The sequence below is a fragment of the Vanellus vanellus genome, assembly GCF_965231255.1.
Source record: "Vanellus vanellus genome assembly, chromosome: 8".
In the NCBI taxonomy this organism is placed as follows: domain Eukaryota; kingdom Metazoa; phylum Chordata; class Aves; order Charadriiformes; family Charadriidae; genus Vanellus; species Vanellus vanellus.
The window spans coordinates 20,078,928-20,095,143 of record NC_138913.1 but is presented as its reverse complement, the minus strand read 5'-3'; the positions used below and the strand labels follow the sequence as shown (position 1 = coordinate 20,095,143).

The window sequence follows — 16,216 nt, the reverse complement described above, 5'->3', positions numbered from 1 at the left end:
TTTCCAAATCATAGATAAGGGAAAAAAGGCTACTTTTTTTTTTTTTGCGCAGACATGTCCCCCAAACACCACAGTTTGCTACCTACCTCCTAGGTCACACTGGTACAGGCATTTATTAGGGCAGTGTTGGAATAATTTAATGAAAAGAGGGGTTGAATTGCTCTGCTGTAAAGCAGAAAGGATGCGAAAGGACTTCTCACGTGTGCTCAACAGGCAGCTCTGCTGAGGCACAGATTAACTAGGAACTGGAGCGGTCCAAGTGAATACCTAATTGAGACAACTGATTTTTTGTGTGTTCTCCCCATCTCTGCGCCTGCTAGTAAGATCAGAGGGGGAATGAGCCATCTCCAAAGAGAATCTTGAGCTTTCTGGTCATTTTGTTCAAATGAGCCTGGCTTGTCCGGCGCACATGGGTATCACTGTCTCTAGTACCTGATTGTTCTCTCATCCGTCACATAATTTGTCAAGGCCACTTTCTACTTCTTGGCATCCTATCGTTTCTTACGGAAAGCAGCGTAAGTGGTTCGGGGGCATGCTGGCATTTAGGAAAGTCAGTGCGATTGTGGTAAACAGCCAAACGAGATCTGTGGAACAGAAGGCGCTGATAACTTCACTCCAGGAGCTATGAAGAGTATTTTCTGGAATGTTGCTGTTTTCCTAACTGCAACCATGAAGCATTATGCATTGCCACCTGCTGCTAGAGACAGGCACTGCACTGCATTTTAAATCCTACTCTTGTTGTTGTGTCCCGGTTTTGAATCACCATCAGCTTGTCACTCAGCCAGCCCATTAGTATTCTAGCTGAAAACATTGTAGATAATCAGGAAGGGAGTAAATGCCCATCCTTCACTGGAATTACTGGCTGGCATTGTGGAATTGCAAAAGTAATGAATAGTTAATGTCAAGCTCTTCGGGGACGGAGCAATGCCTGTGAAGCCCAAGGTGCAAGACGCATTCGTCGGTACCAGGAGGGAGTAGCGGCAATGTACCAATTCACGCTAGGCCTGCTTCACCCAAAGCTGACTGAGTACACCCACCGACGCCTAAATTTTCTCCTCACAGGCAATATCAGCCTATCACCATACTACTAAATCCTTAAGGATTCTCCAAGTGAAGACAACTTAATGCTGGGGGTATACGTTACTGGGCAGCCTGCCCACTGAGGTCCAGCCCAGGATGCGGTGCTTCCAGACCTTGCCTACACTGGTCATCCCTGTTCTCTGGGCACAAGCTCTCCCCTAGCAGCGCTTGTCACCTAAAGTAAAAGGAGAGTAGTACTGGGAGCTGTACCGTAAGGGCATCAAGCCAGCGCGCCGTGAGCCAGGTGTGCGATGTGCAGGGCATAGGAGCCTGCAGTGACGGAGCCTGACTGTAGAAATGCACGCTGCTCTCTGCAGCAGTGGTGTTACAGCGATGTGGAACAATGCACAATTTTCCTTTTGGTCCAGAGCCTCAAGATTGAGAGTAGCCCGTGCCAGAAACTTCAGAGAAAAATAGCAAGACATTTTAAGGAAAAAACACTGCCAGTCGGACATGATTATTCCTTACCTTATTGCCTCAGTCATTAGCATAGATCTGAGACATGACAGTTCAGAACAAATCTTAATTTAAAACATACCCCGTCTAATACAGATGTGGGTTTTCTCATTACCTAACTTGGTTTTGAGATCTGCTAAGCTTTTGACCTATGGATACGTGGTAACACGGAGTTCCACAGGTTCAGAGCTCCCTTTGTGAAAACAGTTCGGTTTGACATGCTGCTGTTCTGTTTCAGTACTAAGTAGCTTCTGCAGGTGAAGTCCTAAATACTTTTTTTTAAGTGACAGAATACTAGATAGTTTATTGCACCTTAATGTTTCATAATTTTGAGTTATGTTTCAGCTTATTCATCTATTTTTAGGAGGCCAACATGGCCAGGCCAGTATGATGATGATAGGTGTGATTCATTTCTCCAGTATGCGTGTTTTCTTTTTCTTCTTTTTTGCATGTGATTATTCTCAGCCTGTCACATTGCCTTGTTTAATTCAAAATGTGCTTCTTGGCAGCTGTAGCAAATAAGCAATATTTCTCTTTTCATGTGCAAAGAAGAGACTGTGACAGGATAAGAAGCTTCTCCAATGTAAGTGACAGCCAGAGTATTTTTTTTGAATTAAGATTAGGATAGGCAGAATGAAGCCTTCCTTGGATGAATAAAAGAACTCTTCCCGTTAAGATCCAAAAATAAAAGTCATGCAGGCTGTTGTATTTCTGGAGAACATAGAAAACCATAGCACATTGGTATAAAACCGATCAAAAATATTTCCATAAAATCTTGTCGCCTTTCAGTACGCTGCTTTATTGAGGAGAATCCAAAACCCCCTGCCCCAGATGCAACTGGCCAAGCCTCTACATCTTTAGTTACGATGATTTTTGGAAAACAGGTCATTTATGTGAGTCCCTACATACATAATTAGGTACATAATTTTAAGGCAATCCTATTTGTAATTGGAAAGCCTGATTCCTGTGTTGGATAGTCTCTCCTAAAATTCTCATCCTTAATGCTGTCCTTTGGGGCTGCCAACTTGCTTATGTCCATGTGTAATCCTACTGGCAGTGTCAGGACTCAGGTTAAACCTGACAGTCCAGTAATGCTGGTCCCATTGCAGCTGACTACCTGTGTCTCACCCACTAACGTTTTTGGGAGTGTGATGGCTGCTGTGGGTGACATAACAGGGACCGAGACCCAGCTGGCCCCCCATCCCCTCCTAGCGTTACACTGCATCTGCACCTGGCTCCTGGGGGTGGTGCAGGCACTTAGCAAGCAGTACGTGTTTTATAATATGGCACAGCGCGAGGAAGGCATCCTTTGAAGCTGTGCAAAATAATACCACCAAAGTTTCATCTGTTAATATAGCAACTGAATCTTATGGACGTTTCTGTGCATTACATAACTAAATATGTTATGCAGCTCTCGCTACCCTGAACAGTCTGCTGAATTCAAACCTCACGCTGCCCATTGATTGCAACGGGTGTCTCTAATGGCTGCTCAAGTGCACTGCATCCCCTGGCCCCAGTCCAGTAAAGCACTTAGACACACGCCTACGAGTTCCCTAGCTTGGCAGGAGGCTGTTAGCCCTTGTCAGCTCTGAGGGGCGTACAGCGGTGTCAAAAGGCCCCTAGCTGTGGATGCAGACAGGGTCCTGTGTTTGGAGGGAGTCTCTGGAACCCTCTTTCAGGCGGATTTGATTTAGAACCAGAGGATCCATCCGCACAGTGAAGTGCAGTGCAGTGCAGAGATGGGGTGCCATGCTGGCTTTATCACTGTGGAGCTAGATGTATTTTAGCTTGTGTTATCGTGGACCCTGAGCAAATGGGTCCTCCTCAGAGGACAGATATCTACAGAGCCTTCCCTATGGGCTTATCAGGCTGGCTGATAAAATTCTGCTCCACACCGTGCATTACTGTCACAAAAGGGTCTTCTCAAGAAGTCTAAAGACTGCTCATTTCAGATGTTAATACTGCGCTGTCTCAATATTGTCCGCATGAGAGAAATATGAATTAAACACTAGTGACCGTCCCTAAGATTTGCTGGCAGAAGTTGTCCTTCCTTCCAGAAGGACAGTGAAGGACACTTCCTTCGGCAGTGAATAGGAAAACCCATTTTCATTCCAGAACCAGAATCGGTATCAATATGCAGGCCTCGCAGGCACGCTGAAACGGTCATTTAAAACATGAAAAACAAGAGGTAAAGATACTGAAAGTGGCCGAACGGTGGACATAATTATGCAACAGGACCTCTTGCCACTTTTTAGATAGCCTGAAGCAGAAGTTATTATGTGAAGTGTTCATTATTATTTTGAAGTGATCAAACTCCAGTTAGCCTCAGTACAGAGAATAAGACGTCCACAGCTGAAAAATAACATGCTGCAGAATACAGAGCAATGAGTTGGGCATCACTTATGCAACAGACCATTTATGGATATTTTTTTCCCCACAGCAGTGTGAAGATGTTGCTCAGAGCACTAATTACAGTAGAATAGAGTATTTATTTAGTCTAAAAATATTCCCACTGAGACCAATGGAATGGCTATTAAAAAAACCCACCACATTTCCCTTTCACTGGATAACCCAACTTCCTGAAGTTAAAAAAAGCTAGATGGAGCTGTCTCTGAAACCTCTCTTTTGGTGAGGATCACCATGGAAATCGCAATAGTTGCCTTAATACTGTAACATATATTACAGGGAGATAAAGGAACTAATACTTCATCTGTATGTGATAGGTTTTATTTCTTTGATGCCAGATGAAAGGAGTCTCTTTGGCAAGGAAATGGTAATCTCTTGTTGTTGCACATATATCCAAATTGGAAATTATGACACTTTTCTCTGCTTTCCCAAAGCAAAGAAAACAATTCAGAAGCAAAGGCAGACAGCGCCTTGGAGTTTTTTACATGCTGGGTGTCTGATTCTGCTTGTCACAGCAAAAACAGAGTCTCTATTTAGCAGTAGGGAAAAACAACCACAAAACCCTCAATTCGTGTCCTCTGCGAAACCCCAGCAAAATTCCAGGAGGGAAGAGACATGAGATCCATTATCTATATTACTGAAAGAAACAGTTAGAAATCTGGCACACAGACAGTGTGAAATCAGAACAAAAACAAATCTAATCAAACCTTCAGAATAACTGCCCAAGTCCAAAAAAAAGCAAAACAACAGATTATGTACCAAATACAAGGTTATGGGGGAGATCAGTCTGCTCCTTTCTGCGTGCTTATTGCCGTGTTGACTCGTGGTGTGTTTACAGACTGACTAGGAATGAGTGAATTGAATAATGGATTCGCTGAACAGCATAAATATTTTTGCTGCTCAGCCAGCTGGATGTTAACCAACCTATTAATATTTAGTTGATGAATATTCAGCCATACAGATGCTTTCATTGGTCTAAGTGCCCCAGTTTAAGTGGATAGCTCTTCTCCACACCCTATTGAATTCTGCAACATCCAAGGAAAATAAGCATTTAAGGTGACAATGAAAAAGCATCAGTGGGATTGGAAGAACACATTTCAGCGTGTTGCTGGTAGGTGGCGGAATGCGCCAGCTGTCCTCAGGTTTCCAAGATGTGCCAAGTGACCTTAAGGACTTGCCAGTGATGGACATCTTATTGCTTTCAAACAATGGCCCAACCACTGGCTAGGGGTGATACTAGAGATCCACACAGGAAATAGAGATATTAGTATAAAACACACGCAGACAAAGCAGCAGCGTAAATGAGACATGAGAAAATACATTTCCGAGAGACGCAAGCAAAAGATACATGAGAAGACATATGCTTCAAAGGCAAACTTGCTAAACCAGGATTGCTCGAGGCATAGGTCCTTCCTCTCTTCTTGAAAATACGATATTGAATATGAGGAATTCTTTAAACCCATAGTAAGGAGGCATGGTAGTATTATAATTACTTGTTATTCATGGGAAAAACAGCACTATCAATGCTAAAATTGAGAGTCTAATATTGTACAAAGTGTGTCTGCTGAGTGCAAATGTCCTTGGTCTCAGTGTTTGCCCACTAGATAGAAAAGACAGGTGCAGGGTTGGGAGGAAGGCTTATAAAACATGAGGAGAATGAACACATTCATCCCAGCCAAAAGCCATGGGTTGAGAGGAGGTGTTGCCTCAGCTATAAACAGGAAATGCAGGGACAAATGTTTTTCTTGGGCAGAAACAGGCAGGGCCTTTTCTCAGGAAGAGACAGTTTCTTCTAGACCAGATGCGGGGTAGCACACTGGTGTCGGCGTGGCTCAGACACAGAAACCTTCATCCAAGACTCCTGAACTGCATGGTCACCTTCGTGTCAATATGTTAACAGCAGTAACCTGCGCTGGAAATCAAGGGGGGGTCTTCTGAGAAATGCCTCCCTGTACAACAGCAGAAGGAAAATGTGTAGTTTCTGTGCAGTTCTTCTCTGGAATAGAGCTTTCTCTCAAGGTGGCCTCTACTTCTCTAATTGCCTTGATTCTGGGGAACTGACTAGAGAATTTGCCACTGTTGATGTTCTGATTTCTCTCCTTTCCCCTTACTTTCTGTCTCTCCGTTCACCGCCATTGTCATATCATCAGATTTCCAAGTATTTTTGGTGTCATTCCAAATCCCCAAGTGCAACAGCATCCTCACCACCTTTATACACTCCCTCCTTCATTTTCTGGCATTTCATGCTTTCCCTCAGCACAGTGCATCTTTGGGCTACCATCTCCCTTGGCTCTGGGATGGATACACGAAACCAGAAGCTGCTGTACCTCCTCCCTTAATCACTGCTGTATTTTATGAGGAGTAGAAAAAGGCGCTGGGAGGGCAACAAGAAGGTTTCCTTTATATGCTTCCTGTCTGTCTTCTGTCTTTTGCTCTATACTTTGGCTTCAGAGATGCTAGAGGAGAGGAAAGAGGCCAGGACATGGGATGGGTTCTGTCTTAATCCCCCTTCTTCTGATCTCAACTTCTGTTCGTGATTCAGGCAAATGCCCAAGACTAACTAGAAACCAAGCCTGGTGTCTCTCTTTCAAGGGAATCGTGGGTCCACCGTGTTTCATTTTGCCGAGGCAGTAACCCACCTCCTGTTCACGGATGTATTTTCTATTCTCTTCCTTCGCAGAGCCTAAAGCAAGTTGCAGATTAGGTCGGTCTGCGTCCACATCAGGTGTGCCTCCTCCATCCGTTACTCCGCTCAGGCAAGCCAGTGATCTTCAGCCGAGCCAGGTACCATCGTTAGCCAATCGTGAATGACTTCATGTGCTACAACATGCCAAATGTTTCTCACCTCTGTGTCTGTCATTTGTAACAGTAAATGATTTTTTTTGGTTTTGTCTTTCTTTTCTGTGCGTGCGTGTGCGTGCATCTGTGCGTGCGCATCTCTCATTGGCAATGAAATTCCACTGGCCACAACCAGTAGAATTTTCTTTGCTCTTAATTCTTTGTATCCTTTTCTGTCTTCATTCTGTAATATAAATGTAGTAAAACTGTACTGTATGAATTGGCTGGGGTTTTTATTTTTTCATGTTTTCTGTACTTTTTTACTGTCTTTAAAATTTATCAAACTTTGATAAATTTAATCTATGTTTTTATGTAAATTTCTTTTAAATGTCTTGTCTAAAGCACTTGCACCAATATTTGTCAATGACTTGTACATACCTGACTTCTGCCCAGTTGTACTTTAATATTTGTGCCAGTCTCACGTTTGTTTTGAGCTTAATGCATGATTGTATTACACTGTGATTTATCACTGTCCTTAAAACTGCTCTTACAGCAAGTTATTTTGTTTAGTTAAGGCAGCTAGACTCTCTTCAGCTATAGGCCATGTAATGCTTACAGGACTATTAAATAGTCCGCTCTAGTTATATTTATTGTAGATTGTTAGGAATCAAAAAACAAATCAAAGGGGTAAGGTCTCCTTGTATCTTAAGCAGAGATACCTTTTTTTACCTCATCAAAACCAAAAATGACACATAGACCCTTGAGAAAGAAGTGAAAGCGTTTGGGTTTGGCAAATTTCTCCAGTAGCAAGAAAATGGAAAAGAAATAAAGACATGGGAAACCTATACTTACCTTTATTTTATATGCTAATAGCGATATTGTATCATTTTGCTGCGCAGACCTGTATTATTAGTTTGACAGAACTAACTGCTGAGAGTAGCAATTGAGAGAAGAGGTTTCACTTAAACATAATGTGAATGCCTTCTGTCAAGCTCAAAGCACTCCAGTACTGTATCACTTGTGTGTACGTGTACGGGCCTACACATCACTGCGTATGTGTGTGGGTACATATATGCACAAAGAGTCGTAAACATATATGTATATATGTGCACTTACATATATGTATGCACACACACAAACACCCTTTTTTACATGGTGAATTTTGGATTGGCTTTCCAGGAGTCAGTCCCCATAATCCTATTGAATTTCAATGAGATTTGAGCGGAAAACTCCCCGAGGAATGCTTTGCACTAATCATGTTCTTAAGTTGCTTGTAGCTTGGTGATTTGTTTCATGAAGGTCTTGACCAAAGTAGGGACTGGAAGAGTACGATTGATTTACTCAGTCCATACAGCCAACTACGTGTTAGGAAGGTTATATTTGGGCAGCCTAGTGCATACAGGTTAAAATTCCTTCGCCTGCAAAACTGATGCTATTCTAATACTTCTGAGCCGGGCTGGACACAATACCTAACAGAACCTTGCACATTTCTAAAGCATATTTTACGTAAGAAAATCAAATTCATAACGGAGATTTAAAATGACAGCCCATTTAAATACCCCGTCAAGTGTTCCTTCATCTAAGGAAGAAATTAGGGTAATTGTACTTCCAAAGCTTTTGAGTGTCCCCGTGTTCATGTAGTATATGATTTTTGATTAAATGGGTCTTACAGCAGACATGATGCTTTGCTGGTTACTCAGTGGCAAAGGCACCTTGGGTGTTTTGAAGGGATTTTAGTCTCAGTTTGTACTAAGAACTAAACAATAAGCCTTGAAAGCAGAAGCTGATGTGATAGAAGAGATAATGAGCCTCTTAGAAGCTGCAGCCAGGGTTCACTGAAACTGTGGAGGAAAAATCCACTGCACTTCATACAGAAGAAAGGAACAAAGAAGATAAGAGGAATTGTCAAGCGACTGTAGAGGGTGATCTTGTTAATTGAATAACATGGTATGGCTTCATGAAAAGCAAGAAAAACTAGTAAAAGCTTTCTCCCCTGTAACTCTTCCCTTCAAGCTGTCAATCTCTTGCTGTCCATCTATAATGTCATCATTTATTATGATGGCATAATTTTTTAAAGGTGTGTATTTGACCCTTATTCCAGGGGAATGACAAAAGTCTCATTATCTCCATAGCAGATACAAACATTACTTTAACTGTGTCCTTTATACACCTATGCTATCTTAATGTGCAAATAATCTATGACAGGTGAAATGTGTTTGGAAGTGGCTGGGTTGTTAGCCCATTCTGAATGTGACGGATTGTGGCATACAGGGTATTTATTTTCGTGTACTGTGGCTATTGATTGTATTGATGTGGTTTCCTTAACCACATCGTAATCAGCAGTTAGGCTTTCCAAAAGATCGAGAGGACACATCCTGTTACCCACCTCTTTGTTGATGAGATGGGCACAGCTAACATTCGTACAGGGATACCAGGTCTGGGAAAGGTTCTAATTTGGCTGAAACCATGACAATTGGTTTCCTCAAATCTTCATGGATCCCAAACCGATGTTTTTCAAAATGTTTAACTTGGGAAAAAAAGTCAGATTTGCAACTGAGCTCTCAAGGATACAGAATCATTCGGGTGAGGATGCTTACTAGTTAAAAATAGGTCTGATCTAAGGAAACCTAAATTATAATTCCAAACAAATATCGACTAATTATGTAACTAATGGCATTGAACTCCCCTATGCCATATTTTCTCGTTTGTTTATTGGTGTAGGAATTGTGAGGATTAACCAGTTAATATTCACAAAACATATTTATGGTGTATTGACGGTAAGCATTGTTGCGATCACTTATAAATAAAAAGAAGGAGCTTACAAGCAGACATGAATTATGTGACTGCTCTCTGATGGAGAACACTAAAATTCTGTAGCGTAGCGGCAGCCAGCAGTGACCAACAGGCTGAGCCAGATGAGAGCATGCCGTTCTGGACTTAGTTGTGGGAAATGGCGAGGGCATTTTGAAAGAGCTGGTTGCAGGAAGTAACCTCGGGTGAAGTCATGAACTGACTCAATTTAAACTGCAAAATAAATATAAGTTTGTCTTGGAATTGAAGTTATTGACTGTGTAAGGACAAAGTCTAAGAAACTAAGGAAGTAGCAGAGGAAGTCAGGTGGAGAGCTTGGAACTGTAATATGGCAGAAGTATGGAATATATTTGAGCTACAGAAGTGGCATATAGCTATATTTCCTAAATACGTATCTTAACACAAATATCCTAAAGAGAGGAGCGTAAGTATCAGAGAAGTGTTCTAGATATCACAGAACATAATGCCTTGTGAAGGTTCTTGGGTGTTAGCAGACAGTTTACAGGGAATGGAAAAATGTTCTGGAAAGTACAGTAAGTTATACCTTAGAGATAAGAAATGTGTGAATAAAATTAGAAATAGTGAAAGTCTATCTGATTTTGAAGTTTATATGGAAATGAAAACAAGTACCCGTTGTTTGTAGCCATCCAAGTGGACAGAGAACAGTAGAAGTTAACCACGGTGTGAGGTTTATAAAGTAGAATAAACATGGTCCAAGGATGCCCCAATAAATAACTCGTCACCTATATTGCCGGAACCTCTGTGCTGGCGCCTGAGACTTCTGCAGCAGGCACGGCCAGGTGTTTCACCCTGCAGGGGTAAATGCTCGGTCATGTCAGGAGACCCCCATAGCGAACAAAACTGTTTGCTTGTGTAAAGCAAGCCGGATTTGGAGTCACAGGTATCACTGCACTATAGTGATGTTTTCCTGCATCCTGTCATTCTCCACATCTTCATCTCAGGGTAACAAAGGATTACGCTCTATTGGTGGACTCGGAAATCCCTGTCACATGCAAGATACATGTGTGCTGAGTGTGTCTGTCACAACAAAAGAAAATGTTTCAAGCAACCTGCACTGTGGAAGTCCCTCTACTGGAGAGCAGAGCATCTCACATCCATATTTTGAATGCACGTACAATCATCTCTAGGTCACTGCTAGGCTTCTCCGAAACAGTCTTCAGCACACCAAAACCCCACTTGTTTCCATTTTAAGAAAAAGGAGCCAATATAACTATCGCTAAGTTTTTTGCTGCGAAGGAATTTTGCAAAGTGAAGTTTGTTTTCATTAAGACGTAGACAGCGATTGGAAAATCACACGTATCAAGCTGCATAGCAGCACAACAATGCATGTTTATAACGAAGATCCACAATCTGAAGGAAAACTCCCTCTGAAACACCCTCTGAAAACAAAACTCCTGATAGTTACAACATGGTATTTCAGCTTTTCTGCAAAGCAGAGCCTATATTCAGACAGATTTCCACAAAACTGTGTTACCTTATCTGCAAATGTGCAGCCTCTCTTCATGCTGCCTGTTAGTTCCTTGCTCTTCAGCAGGAAGACAGCGGTGTCCTTTACTGTTGTCTCCTCGAGGTCTGCCATCTTATTTCTGAAGGTTTGCATGCCTCTTAAGGTCTGCTCTCTTCTTGTGGGGAGGACTGGGCAGTGATATCTAGCTCCAATTTAAGCAAGGAAAGAAGATTTAAACTTTGTACACTGATGATCAAAGTAAAGTCCAGAAGCCATGCTGAGATTAGAAGGAATAACTCAGAGGAGGGAATGAAGATACACGGACAGCTATGAATTAAGGAGTTTCAACTGGCATTTGAAGGAATGAAGAAAAAGCTAGAAAATACATCAGAATCGACACTGAATTTTCTTTGTGGGCTATTTTAAAAAAAAAAAAAAAGCGGCTCGGTTCAGTACTTGCCTGGTATCAGCCTGAGCCCCCAAGCAAGTTGAGACGGCATTTTTCTTCCCCCATAGGACCCCATCAGAGAACATGACACAGATGGACAAACTAACCATTACCTTCCAAAACTGAGGAGAGCTTTCACTTATTTTATGATTTATCTGAATATAGCAAAGGGGAAAGGCCTCCCGTTCACAGAATGGACTTGACCATGTAATTATTATCTTGTACCAAATGAAGTGAATCTGTTGACAGTTTATTTGAGTATGTATCTTTGGTAGGCAAGAATTTTAGACACAAATTGACTTCTTAAATTTGTATTCATGTAGCTAAATAATACAACAGACTTGTAGAAAGGACCGAGTGTACGCTTCAGCTAAGATCTATCCTACCTACCTCTGAGATGTCTAAATCAGGAGTATAATACAGGTTCCCCATGGGCTGCATGAAGAGAGGCACCTGCAGAGGGGATTTGCCTACCTAAACCCTCAGTGACCATGTAGCAGCATGTCTGTTCTCTCCATCATCTATCCTCCTAATTTAACCACCTCTGTTGGTTGTGGCAAGCTAGCTGGGATCGTTCCTGGTCTGTGCGTGTTAGAGGCTCCTGGGCATTCACCACTGAACAGATTAGTTGTTAAAATTTCCAGTGCCAGGTAACAGACATTTACACCTTTTCAGACGCGACCCATGGGTGCTGAGCATTAGGGAGAAGCTGTATGGATGACACCTCTGGGCCCTACCAACGGTTAATCTTTGAAATGGTGTGGTTTTGGCATCTTCTCTCCTGCTGGGTGTTGCAGTCAGACTCGCTGGCAGTGCCCAGGGGGGAGCAGGAACCTGAAGAGGTGTTGGGGTGGGTGGGTGGGCCGGCTCTCTTTTTGGTGTCTGACCCCACCGAGGGAGCTCTGCTACGGAAATTCGGAAAGCCAAGCTTTGCAGCGTCCTGAGAGCAAGAGACCAGGATTTTTTCCTGCATAGTTTTCTAATGTATTAATGTAGGTAGAGAGGTAGAAAGCAGGATTTCTACTTTAAATGTGCAACTGGAAGGGGTTTTGCTGTTGTATTTATTTCCAGTTGGTCTGAGACAGGTATAACGTACACTGGTTCATGTTCAGCAAGAACATGAGAAAATACCCTCTTTATTGTTTGGGTCTGTGCCGGAGCAGTCCTGGGCGAAAATGCACTTTTTTTTTTTTTTTTTTTTTCTGAACAGCTGTTCAGAATGAACAGATTGGAAAATCCGAAAGGATTAGGAGGAGCTGGACCTTTCCCGGAGCGGGGAGCGGGCAGCGGGGTGCTCGCCGGGGGCAGCGCCGCCGTTCGGGCGGGCAGCCGCCCCGCAGGCCGGCGGGGACGGGGCTGAGGTTCGGGAAGTGGGCGGGGCGGCTCGGGCAGCTCGGGTCTCCGTGGCACATGGGGTCCGTCCGCCGTTTGTACCGCTGCGTCGCTCCGGGCAGCCCGGTTACCGCCCGCCGGGGAGGGGGAGGCTGCGCCGCCGCCCGCCGCGCCGCGCCGCGCCGCACCCGGCGACACCATGGCGCCCCCTGGCGGCTGCCGGCGAGGTGGCCCCGTGGTCCCCGCTGGGGCGACGGCTCCCGGAGGGGGTCTCGGGTCCCCGCGGGGGTCTCACGGGGGGGCTGCCGGGGCAGCGGCTGCCCCCTGAGCGGGACGGAACGGGGAGGTTTCCCCGGCAGCGCGGGCGCGGCCCGTCTGCCCGGCGAGCGGGGCTCCTGCTTGTCACTGCCGGTGACAAAGCCCTGCGCAGCTTAGGGAAGGGTGAAGCCCGCTCTGGTCCTATAGGGACTTCACCCCAATTTTCTGGGAGATATATGATTTATTTTAGGAAGAGTTGTTTTGAGGTGTTGGGTATTTTTCTTTCCCAGCTGACTGGAATCGTGTGTTGCATCAAATAATTGTGAGTACCTTATGCAGAAATGGCTGTAAGCCGTGTTCCTCGCTGGTACTTGCGTGCCCACAGAGGGGGGGCTGCGCTCTCCTGGCACCCATGGGTGCCGCCCCAGCACCAGGCACAGCCTTGCACCCCAGCAGCTGGCATGAGGGAGGGAGGGAGGAGGCTTGCACCAGCCTCACCTATTAAATCCCAAATTCTTCCACACAACAAGCCTAGGTAACATTTTGTTTAGGACTCAGTGTTTAGGTGCTAACCAAAATGCAATTGAAACACGCACGTTTTATTGTGAAAAAAAAAAAAAAAGCATTAGAACTGATGAGAGACTTCAACATGCATTCTTAGAGCAATGCCTTTGTAGTTCAAGTGCAGTATAAGCTCATTGTAAGACATTTATGAAACTTAAGAGAAGTAATTTAGAGCTGAAATTTGACAGGTACTGAGCACTCTGCAGCAATGCTGCTCAGTATTTGTCTCATGCTGAACTGCATGAACAGCTCTGTACTGGCTCAACTAAATATCACAAGCCCAATGGCTCTAGCCTTAGTTGTGTATACAGAGCATATTGTAGGTCTTGTATGCCTTGTAAGCATTGTGTTCACTGTGGAATTAATAAATGCAAAAAGGTAAATTGTTATTATTATGGCTATAATTATTTTTGAAGGCACCTAGACAAAATACTTCCCCAAAGAATTGACATTATCATGCTTTAGTTAGCAAATGTGCATCTGAAAGCATATGGGCTCTATGTTACTCTGTGAGCATAAACAAAGCATCTGTGCTCTTCTACTATTCTCAGCCTAAAGTTGCCATTTTCCCCAGCAACAGTGTACAGGAGTTCAGAGGGGTCAGTAAACACGCTGCAGTTGTTGGGCATCTTAGCAGGGCCGGGATCCTGACTGCTGCATGTAATGAATTCTGTTGCTGAAAAATGATCACCTATAAACTAAGCTCTGCTGTTCCGCGTCTGATCACAGCAGTCTTTTTTTAACTTCCATTACACGGAAGAAATACAGTCATTGCAGGTTGATGGAGAATTCTGTAGACTGAAGTACTCTTTCATCCAGTTTGAATACTCGGGAAATGGTAACAAACAAACAAAAAAAGCGTGCTAGTAAGAGAATTTGTATCTGCTACATAGCATAAACCTGTGTCATTGCTTAGTAGTGCAGATCTTTGCTAGATGCACTTGTTGAAGAATCACAAGCTGAAGCATAAAAATCTAGTGATTCTGCTTTTGAGGCTCTAGTGGTGCACAAGGATTTGCAACGAAAGAACCAACTGCTGTCATACTTGCTCTCTGGGCCAAGGGGAAGAAAAGATCCCCCTGGGCTGCTGGTTAAAGATCTCAGGGGAGATGCAGTCCGGAATTCCTATTCAGAATGGGTATCTAACTACTGGACCAATTGCCGCTCTGGTATGGCTTTCTCTCTCCCTCTTTTTGCTTCTAATTTTCAAAAGTTTTGAAAGACTATTGTGTATTTTGGATGTAGAATAGCAAAACATATGAAACAATTCATGGGATGGTGGCAATCGTTTTCTTTTTCTCCCCGTGTGTAAATGCCAAGTGTTCCCTTTCAGCCAGTGCAGTGCCTCTGAGATCTCCGTCTCTGTGCTCCTGGAGCCAAGATTATGGTTGCTCCTTTTTGATACTTGATCTTTTTCTTCATTCAAAATATGTGTCCATAGTGTTGGAACAGTTCTGTGCCTCTCGCTCTGTAATCAGAGTCCCATGGGGTTTTGGTCTGGACTTTCTATGCACTATTTCTTGCTTTGGATGTTAGCTTCTATTTTTGCCTGTGAAGCTGTTCCTTTAAAGGGACTAAATTGCTCCTTATGTTTAACCATCACCTTTAATGAGGTTTGGGACAGTCACTGGATCCAAAACCTGCTTAATGTTGGCCACTAGAATCTACCACAAAAAAGTTCGTGGTGCTGTCTAAGAGTCATGGGCATAAGTAAGGTCCCGGTGTTGGTAGACAATGTTTGGAGAACAAAGACGGTCCTCACCCCAAGGATTTGTAAGCTCAGTGTAATAGATGAGAAAGTAAGCAGTTGCAGATGGGAGTGGGGTGGTAAGTATGTGACTGTCAGGAATTGCTTAAGCTTTGGTTTGTGTGAAATTACAAAGCGCAAAAACTTTTTGGAGTGCTATCTACTGCATCTTTGACAGTGATTTTAATTAGTTTTATATGCCACTAATGCAACAAAACACGTTTGAATATCTAAAACTGGAAAACCAGGTAAATTTTACAAGGAACATTTTACAAATGATGTCTCTCTCTCAAACGGCCCTCCCGTAGAGAAGTCTTTAATGTCTGTGTAGGCGAATACAAAAGAATGTAGGCGTAGACTGAATTTTGTGGATGCTGGTTTTGTAAATAGCTGGGAGGAAGAAACTCCTTTGGGTCCTGCCTGGGAGGATGGACAGGGATGGAAGAATCCACGGTGGGGTACAGAGAGGAACCCCTGGCACAGACACGTCATTGATGGGACATGGGCTGACTTTTACCTTGAGATGATGTCTGGATTTGAGCAGCGTGTGGCCTGAGTGTATTTGAAAATCTGAATCATCCAGAGCCACAGGATTTTGCCTTCTTGTTCAGGCTGAATGTTCACAAGAGTCAGGGATGAGCCATGGCACGGACTGCCTCTGCCTAGAAAGAAGTGCCGGGGCATGAGCTGTGTCCTGAAGTGTCACACAGCCTTCTGGGGAGTTTGCACTGCTAAAAAGCTGTGCGAGTCTGGATTTCCGAGTATGTTTTTGTGCCTTTGTAAAGTGCAGCAGAGCCCCATGCCCACGAGAGGGAGCGGTTGGATTACTTTACACAGTTTTGGTGTTGGTTTTTTTGGTTGTTTTTTT

General features: G+C 43.7%; 1 protein-coding gene across 1 annotated transcript in view; it reads left to right on the top strand.

Annotated features, from left to right (window-relative positions):
• The window catches only part of NYAP2 (neuronal tyrosine-phosphorylated phosphoinositide-3-kinase adaptor 2), a 146,393-nt gene that overhangs the window by 114,192 nt on the left and 15,985 nt on the right, over positions 1 to 16,216 (top strand). Inside the window, exon 5 of the mRNA XM_082487061.1 lies at positions 6,623 to 6,726. Coding sequence (XP_082343187.1) covers positions 6,623 to 6,726 — 104 coding nt within the window. The remainder of the gene's footprint in view (positions 1 to 6,622; positions 6,727 to 16,216) is intronic.